Source organism: Anneissia japonica, unplaced genomic scaffold (genome assembly GCF_011630105.1).
Source record: "Anneissia japonica isolate Jap-2015-1 unplaced genomic scaffold, ASM1163010v1 scaffold199_len4679917_cov187, whole genome shotgun sequence".
Classification (NCBI taxonomy): domain Eukaryota; kingdom Metazoa; phylum Echinodermata; class Crinoidea; order Comatulida; family Comatulidae; genus Anneissia; species Anneissia japonica.
Genome location: NW_022686322.1, coordinates 3,732,519 through 3,742,449, shown reverse-complemented (window position 1 = coordinate 3,742,449; position 9,931 = coordinate 3,732,519). Strand labels below are relative to the sequence as shown.

Sequence of the window (9,931 nt, the reverse complement as noted above, 5' to 3'; positions counted from 1 at the left end):
GAAGACCGAAGACCCAAAAACAAAGACCCCTATTTTTTCTCTTTCATTTTGATGATAATACGCCAGGCTGTCACAAAAATACTTTCAGTAAGATAATTGAGAAATAATTGGAGGTCTTCGTTTTCGGGTCTTCGGTCTTCGTTTTGTAGACACCCAGGGTGTCTATAAAACGAAGACTCTTGAAAATTTCACAAACAGACGCCCAAAAAATTTCGTAATTTTGATTTTGTGACAGTCTGTCATATTATCATCAAAATGAAAGAGAAAAAATAGGGGTCTTTGTTTTTGGGTCTTCGGTCTTCGTTTTTATAGACACCCAGATGTAAGGCTTGTTTGAAACCGATGTAGCAAAGCCTACAGAAATTTAAATTAAATTTTAACTGATAGTTTAGGCCTATTTTTGATTTTCCCCTTAAATGCAATGTTATGTTATATAAAATCAATTATAAGGGTACGAATATAGGCCTACTTAAATTTCTAAAACAAAGCATTAGAAATGTTGTGTATATGGAACATTACAGATGAAAATAAACAATTAGATACAATCTAAACTATAATAGTATTAGTACTGTACTGTAATCTCTATTATATATCTAAATTGCTTTTACAGTAGGCCTACATTAGATAACGCAAGTAAAATCTGTACTGTAGACTTTGTAGTGCTCACAGTAGGATACCGTATTCTATAACGCGCCTAATTACATCCTTGTCATTTGATTGGTGGATTTTGTATCACGTGACATTGGTTATTTACACCATTTCGTTACTCATCATGGACATTTATTTCACTGTGCATTTTTAGTTACCGTACTCGCACGAATAAGCGCTCGGGCGCTTAAAATATTTTTGGCTCTTTTGAGTGGCGCTTATAGAAAGAGAGTGGAAATGGGGGGGGGGCGCTTAAGGAAATAGATGAAAATTGAAGAAAAATGCAATCGTCGAGATAGCATGGCTCATAAATGTTGGGGGTATTTACACAACATCAGATGTAAAGTGGTGGTGGTAAGCGTGTTGGCCATCTGTCAATTCAGATTAGCAGGAGCATTGCAGAGTTTCTTGCTTAAATACGGGAATCATGAAGTCAGTTTATTTTAGTTGCCATACAATACTTTTATATCAAATACTGTAATTCTAAATCCCAAAAGGGTATCAATAAAACAAAAATTGCATTCTAAAAATGCATCAAAACTGAAAACAATGTTAAACTTAATGGAGACTCATGTTTGACCGACAGATGGATACAGTAGATGGACTGACCGACCGACAATGCTATTAGATAGATGCGAATAGTTGAAGCATAAAAATTAAGTTGAATTTCGAGGCGCTTATTCAAACGGGGCGCTTATTCGCGCTAGTATGGTATTTCCATCCGTGCATTTTTTTGTTCTATCCGTTTCGCTCAATATTGCACACCTCAAAATAATACAATCCTTACATTGGTTAAAAAGACACTGGACTGTTTCATTTAGGAAAAGGTAGATTTTTTTTCATAAAATATTAAATGACAAGAATCTATTTTAGAGGTGTTATCAAACAAATATGAAAGTTTTTTATTCCCCCAATGGAAACAAATATTTTCATGGGTAGAAAGATTGACTGTTGTTCCATTCGAGCCGAGTTGAATGGAACAACAGTCAATCTTTCAACCCACGAAAATAATCTTTCCACTGCACTCATAAACATTCATTATTTGTGTATCTTGGGAAAAAAAATACTAGTGTTTACGGTGCTGCAGTCTGGCCCAGTACCACCCGCCTCCCTCTTCTTTGTCGAAAAGTACCTGCTTGACGTATGCTTCCACGTGCCTTTCTACTTAGTCGTCTCGCTGTGCTCTTCAATGTTCCACGTGCAGGCTTTTTGCACTCCACTATCCATGCGCCAACAAAAGGAATCTTTGTGAAATTAGCATTTTGAGACACAAAGAGCAGACAACTGTACTCTCCAGTACTGAAAAGCTTGAAAGTAATCGTTGTAGTTTTTATCTGTCCTGCTGTTGAAGCATTGTATGTGATACTTTCAGTTAAAGAATCGCCTTCACCGTTCAACTTTAGATCACAGAGAATTTCAGCAAATGCCTTTGATCGTATCACTAGTTGGCAAGTACCGTCAGCAGCTATAATATGCGGTATTGTAGGAGAAACTATCTCAAGACCTGAATCAAAGAATTCTTTGTTTGGACCAACGATCCCGTTTATATTAGGAAAAGGACGTTCAACACACGGCTCATCGCATTCCACCAACCAGCAACCTACCGACATACAATCTTCACCTGCGAATAATGTAAATTTGAAAACACCTACTTGCATCAATCGAAATTTTATGGTATACTCTCCATTTCCATTGCCAATATATGACAATTGTGGACTAACACAACCTCGTAGTTGTGTCCGTGTTTTGTCGTCTGACTCTAAGGTGCAGCTCATGTTAAGTTTTCGACAGTCTCTTGTAGATAAATTCAAAGTGCACATACCAGAGCTTGTTGTCAGAGTGGAACGCTGAGGTGAAACAACTTCTAAACCATGTTCATAAAACTTTCCATGTGGACCAGAAATTTGCTGGAAAATAGGAAAGCATTCTCTAGTCCAGGCTTCCATACTTTCAATTAGCCAACAGCCTAGTAATTTGCCAGAATTTTGACCGAATAGTCCCGAATACAGAGTGAATTTATAGTATCCTTGGGATGGTAAACGAAAGTGATACATCAGAACCTTGTCTCCATTATCATTATCGTTTGCATTATCTATGTCTGCATAGACACAGGAAAATGGATTATGAGAAGAAAAATCACCTTCAAGTTTGTGAAATACATTCCTTTCTTTAAATTTAGTTACTTGAACACTTAGTGAACAAGTGCCATCGTTTGCGATTACATTACCTCTTCTTGGTTTCAATAGTTTGAAGTTCTCTTCGAAGAAGACATTAGTGGGTCCACAAATATATGGCACTTCAGGATAATATTCACCTTCAAATTTCTTATGGCAATCTATCAGCCAGCACCCAGCTAGAGGAAGGGTGGTCTCTCCAGGACTGCCCAAAAAGATACTAAACTTGTAGAAACCTTTTTTCGGAAGTCTAAATGTGAATATGATAAGACCTTCAGTAGTCCCTCTCAACTGGACTTCACCATTGACATAACGTATCATTGAAGCAGATGTAATGTTGTTCTCCAAAGTATAGGAAAACGAAGTTGTGGAATATCTGTGGCACAATATTGTTAAACAACATGTACCGTCAATACTAGTAATCGTTGAGACATCTGGTGAGACTATTTCAAGTTCTGAACTTTTGCCGTGCGCTGTAAGGCCGTAAATACCCTTATGTGATGGGTAAAGGTCGCCTAAGTATTGTCTATCACACTGAATAAGCCATTGGCCTATACATGGAATGCTTTGTGTTCCAGATTTCCCGGCGAAGAGTTGTAAGAGAAGGTTGCCTTTCATTGGTACTACAATCTTGTAGTTAACCTCTGTCGATTTCGTTCTGCAATCCGTTTTTATTTCGGCGCATACCATTTTTTCTGACAAATTGTGTTCGTCATCATCAGTGGATTTTATTGAATGAGTTAGCGTAATATCGTGTTTAGATGGAAATCGAATACTGAGTGTACCGCGACCATCAACTGTTTCAATGGTAGAAGTTGGTATACCAAGTAGTTCAAACTTTTCTTTTAAGAAGTGCTTGTTTGGTCCATATTGACCCGAGCCGGCAGGTGGATAAGGCTCCTTACGTGCAAACTTTCCTTCACATGTGACTAGATACTGTAACCCCAGCAAATATTGGTTATCATCTACTGCAGTATCAGACTGAAATGAAACTGCAAATCTGTACTCGCCTGGTGCCGGGCATTGGATGTGGTACACTATTTTATCCATCAGCCATTCACCGTAGACATATCTGTCTAGTAATTGGTCTTCCTTACCGATTCGGGTTAGATTCGCAATCAGCTGTCCATTTTCCACAAGTGCCACCTCTATAGACACTTTTCCATCCACGCACTTAACAAAAGGACCATCAATATGCAACATAGGTAAGAATCCAGCCTCAAGAAATTCAACGGAAGGGCCGTAACACAGTCCAGCGATCTCACTGTCAGCAAATGGCTTTTGACTTCTCGGGCCACCACATATCTTGTACGAAAAGAGTTCATTGTCAGTGGTCTCGGTCACCTCTGGAGAAGCATTGATAAGGTTCCCAGAAATATTCAGATTAAAATTACCCTTGAATGGCAAACGTACATAAAATGTTGTCACATCATCCTTGGTAAAATATATCACACGGTCTTTGTACTTCTCTTCACTGACCGCCTCCTTCAGTGAACCTGTATATTTCATTGCATGTCTGTTACGTATTGTTATCTCAACTAAATTATCATTAGATTCAATTACGCCAGTTGAATGACTTAATAACTGTATGCCCGTTGCCAATCCAAGAGAACCCCAGCACACCGTGGCATTCCAAGTATCAAAATTATTGAATGGACACTCAATCATCTGCTCTTCCAACACGTAGGCCTGGTTGTTGCTATCACGTGGTAAGTGCCTTGACGTAAATGATATTGGATTTGCTATAAACATTGACTCCACCCATTTGTGTTCGAACTTGTGTTTCCCGGAAGAATCTTTGTCTGTAAATATAATTTTCATGAATTTCCTTTTCATTTTGAAATAAATATTTAAATAAAATGCGTACAAGCCTAGTCTTTCACGATACATCTTTTGTTTTGGATCTAATCAATTTGCGAAAATATTCCTAATATAAGACATACTATTACCGATTTATAAGAACGTATAGGCTAGATCCAAACCTACAAACGAAAACCAGTGACATTAAACACAGTGTCGCTACAAGTTTCATGAACATGTTTAAAAGAGACGATATCTCATCCTCTCGTTTGTTAACTAGAAACACAACCTAACGACATCATCGTCAACTTTCCATCACTTGCCTGTTGTAATTCTAACATCATCGTTGTCACAAATATCAAATATCCTTATATAATAATAGTAGCCTAATTGTATAGTATATTGAATTGAATGTTACACATTTTATCTATATAATGTTTAATTTGCCAATGGTGGTATCCTACCTGTACCTCCAGATGCCCAAGTGCAATCACACTGGTATGGTCTGTCGTCGATCCAGACGATATTCCAAGCGTGTGAATCTGGAAGTTCAATAGGTTCGCCGTCTTCTCGACATTGTTCGTAGTCCGACCCTGGTGCCGAACGTGACCCACCACCAATGTATTCACATTTCAAACCAGCCTTTCTAGAAAACAGAATTTATATATTGGTATCCGTTGAAAACGTCACAAATATGTTATAATGATTATCATGAGAAACATTATGACAATAAAAACAGTGGCGTATCTAGGGATGCGCGGGCCTCCACTTAACTTTCCCCACCCCCATCAGCACCCTCATTTCAAGGCTGAATAAAAATAAGTAAATATAACGACGTTGACATGACAACTCACCCTTACTTGATCTTTCGACTGTACTGCAGTATAGGCTTGTTTGCAATAACTTGAATTTTCATAATAAATAGTTATTGAATAAATTTAGTCAACGTTAAGATGAAGGGACTGTTTCCTCTGATCAGTGGCATAACAAAGGGGCCGGATGCCCCTGGGCTGGGGCTCTTCGGGGCCCCAGGACTCTGGGGGACGGGGGACGCGAAGGGTACCCGCTGGGGGTCTGGCGTTTTTAGCATTGTGTGACGTATTTTAATGCCTTTTTTACACATTCGACATCTAAGTTTATGTATCGTGATTTGACCAAAAAAAAAAGCATACTTAAATATTATTACAATAAATATCAAACAAAACGAGCAAATTAAAATCAATAAATATTTATGGACAGAAACACATGTATCATACTCATGTGTCAATACTTTTGCTCATAGTTTAATTTCACTCGGCAGAATTTGCCTTTGGATGGGCCTTGGTTATTTTTTTGTAAAAAAAAAACATAATTTGAATTTGGTGGGCTCCGAGGCCCCTGGCGTTAGCCAGTGAGAGCTCATAGCCGTTACGCACTGGCTCTGATGATGTCTCTTCCATGTTTAAAACTTATGTTGAACTGTCGTATTCAAAGTTGTAGAAGCATATGTTTTGATGTACGATACTGTTTTCATATCCATCAACATTCTAATTTTAAATGCTTGCATTGCTCTGGTTCATGTAGTAGTTAAAAAACGTTAATTGTGTTTTTTAGACCAGGTTTGGAAACTTATGGTTCTGGTTCGCCAAACTAGAAGCATGTCATTGCCTCGACTCAATACCTGATGAGTCAATGCAACCACGTTCTCTGGTTTCCTTCGGGTGAGAAAGTCATGAAGGAAACTCGAATGTTGTATACACCACGTCGTAGCTACCCTTATCCCTATGTGCTTTTAGACCTACGGTGGGCAAATTTATTAAAGGTTTTGTTGGTCACTGGTTCTCATTTTCCACTCTGGGTAGCCGTTCAGTCAATGGGACTCTTTCACGCATTCATCGTCTTACTGTGCACATCGAAAGCTCAAGTAGGGGTTGTTAGGGATGAGGTCAATGACTTACCATATTACTAACTTGGTAGCTGAATATCTACCGTTCAATATCGATCAATCAAATGACATGACGTGATTATTTGATGACAAATTAGACAGACGACGCTGGAAATGACCATGAAAAAACGTCTAGCAACGATGGATAGACTTATGTTCTTGGGCTATGCAGATGGAGGATATAGAAGGTGAAATGACTGCATGATACGGAATTCACTCACTCGCATAAAACTTTGTATAGTTTTGCGTAACCTTCACATACGCATACGCCACGTGCCAGCGCAGCTTCAGCACTGTTATCCCCTCTAATCTTCGTGTCGAGGTAGTTGACATCATATGATAGGTAGTTTGCCTCCCATCGAAACAGTACTCGGGCCTTCTGGAGTTCTGTTTCTGCAAATCGCGTCAGATACATAACGAGAGCAGTAACATCATTTTTAAGGTCCGCTGGTGCCTTAATAAAATAGGAATGTATACTTTTGAATAAATAAGTACAGTATGCCTATTTCGTTTGTTTTTTGTTGTTGTTTTTTTGTTTGTTTTTTTAGTTTTTTTTTTTAGATGATTTGCCTTAGAAATAGTATAGGCTTAATCTACTCTTTATGGTCATCACACTACACATACAGAAGGTCCTGAATAAGAGTATTTGGTAGCCAAAATGTGATAGATAGAAGTTATCAATTCCTTAACTTAAGTGCCTACCTTTAGTGCATGTTCATCAAAGCGCCGTAGAGCAGATAAATCTGGAATAATATTGCGTTTACCCTTCCAGAATAGATCTTCTATCGTAAGTTTGGTAGGTGCAATTTCTCGCGGGCGCTTCCTGAGCACTGGATAATTTCTTGGATGGTAATCGTCTGTATTAACTTGTTCACTATCACCTGATGACATTACCTCATTTTCCCTCTCATCGTTTATGGGAGTTTTTTTACCACATTTTTTGAAAATGTCATCCTCGTCAAGATCACCAAGGCCAAGATTATCATGTCCCTCTTCGTCAATAGCATATTTGTTTGCATTGACACCATATTTTTGTCGAAAAGACTGAATGTGTGAAATTTTAGAGGTTTCAAGTGAGGTAAATTCACTTGGATCTGATGACCTCCGTTCGGCAGAAGATCCATGGCAATGCAAACAACGGGAAGTAGACGTAGCGCAGCCCATGATTTCTACCTCTCTATACTTCTTTACACTGGTGGTGAAAATTAATGAATAACCTGGTGTCACGTCATTATTCATCTATATTAATTTATATTATAAGGCTTGTTGAGATATTTTTTATCCTATCAATGGCGATTTTTAACTACAAGCATAATATTTGTATGTTATCACATTCCAAGAATCGAGTGGAGGGGTGGGTGGAGGACTGAATCTTTTTTAGGGCGTAACCAGTGGCGTAACGCATGCTCTCAGCAGTCCCCAGGTTCCCCGATTCTAAGGGGCCCCGAGTCGATCCCCATTCGGTCCTCGATCAGCAAAAGAGCTTTGTTGATCGGCAAAATAGCTTTGTTAATACATAACAGAATAATGTGTCTCTGACATCGATTGTAGGACATATTGTATTATATCCAGTGACGGATTAAGGGGGCCCATAAATTTGTTATATTTACATATAATTATGTTGTAAAAAAGAAATAGAGATAAAAAATAAACAAACTTATATTCAAATTTTAAGTCTGTGAGTGCCATTTCCGGCCATCTACATGTACCATATAATACATTTTCTTTCCTCAGTCTCTACCATGGTGGGACTGAGGTGGTACAAACCCATCATATGTGAAAGTTCCTAAGCCCCTCTATTTCAAATTCTTACTAGATCCGCCACTAATATGACATTTTTTCGTCGTTAAAAATAGTTACAATGACAAACATGATTTAAAAACACATCTAAACCCCACAATGTAAATGGCGACCGGAAAGGGAAAGTATCGGAAAGTCACACGTTACGCCCACTGGGTGCGTGACGTGACCCCTTACCAACACACTCCTATCGATAGTCTCTGTTTCCTATTCCACTTTTTCTTTATTCTTTTTCATGATAATCCTTCGTTATGTTCATGGATCAGATTATATTTTACATTGTAAATGACCGTCATTCTTTGTTTGATAACCATCAAATTGAAATATAGGCCTAATCATGGATATTCTGCAATGAAAATAAAACGACTCACCGAAAGTGTGTTTTCCTGTGGGTTCTCGCACTGCCGATGGGTTTGTGGTTGTCGTGTGCGTACAATAAGCTCTAAATATCACTGTCAGATATACGAGTTAGGCATATTGCATAATACAGAAACGGTATGAATAACAGCTATGGAAATGAATAGGCCTAACCGTTCCTACACCTATATATGCACGAAAATGACACTTATCAAGCAACAGCGGATTTGGAAATGATAAAATAAACAAGATAAACTTAATTCATGAGGGGAAAACGATCGGGATTCTACTGTCTGTGAAGTAGATTTGTTATTATGCAATTCGAGTTCAAAGTCTATTCATGGTGCCGTGTAGATGTTCATCTGAGTCATGATTATAATAATTATTAGCATTATTATTAATTTTATTATTATTATTGTCATTATTGTTAATATCATGATTATCGTTATTATTACTGTCATTATTATTAAAATTATTACAGAATTATTATTGAATGGAATTATTTCAGGGACCCCAGTCTCAAAAAGCCACAGGGCCCCAGTCCCATCGTTACGCCAATAGAACTCCGAGTCCCATCGTTACGCCACCAGAACTCCGCCTGTCATTAGAAGATTGAAAATGGTTAATAAGTAAGCCTATTATTTATTAAATTATACAGTCTTATTATTTGTTGTTATGGTATATCAAAAAATGTGTATAATATAATTTATTTATGTATATTTAGTTGTCCAACATATTGCTTTGATCATCATTATAGGCCTCATTAAAAAAAAGTGTGAGTTTAAAAATAATACAGACAAAAGAATTCAAAATTCCATAGTTTACAAAAATGTCTTCAGTAGTCTTATATTATAGCAGCAATTCCAAATAGACCCCTCTTTTTTCTGAAGTAATCTGGTAAAGAAACCCATCTTGAAAAAAGCCCATTATGGGTTGTGACATCTGCCGGACTGATGGGCTGCGTCACAAGAATCCTAAAACAGAAGACAGGCTTCTTTTTAGTTTTTACGGTAGGCCTGACAAATGCCGGCCAATCCGGCTTCGAGAGAACACTGCGGTACGGTCTGTACCGAAATGTCTTTTTAACCATTAAACATGTAGACGCACATGAGGCATATTTTAATATAAAACAGATGTTGCTGCTGAAGACTTATTCCTATTTTTAAGTTATCATCATGGCCGGCGGAACCCCCCCCCCCCCCCCCCCTTTTTCCAAAAAAAAAGGGTC

General features: G+C 38.0%; 1 protein-coding gene across 1 annotated transcript; it reads right to left on the bottom strand.

The window, feature by feature from the left end:
- Positions 1-259: 259 nt before the first annotated feature.
- LOC117116381 lies at positions 260-8,887 on the bottom strand. The gene is made up of 5 exons (XM_033260412.1): positions 8,718-8,887; positions 7,249-7,738; positions 6,768-7,000; positions 5,087-5,268; positions 260-4,624 (listed from the first exon to the last, which is right to left on the bottom strand). Exons 2-5 carry the CDS (start codon positions 7,708-7,710, stop codon positions 1,722-1,724), a joined length of 3,780 nt encoding a protein of 1,259 aa, XP_033116303.1. The 5' UTR covers positions 7,711-7,738; positions 8,718-8,887; the 3' UTR covers positions 260-1,721.
- Positions 8,888-9,931: the final 1,044 nt, after the last annotated feature.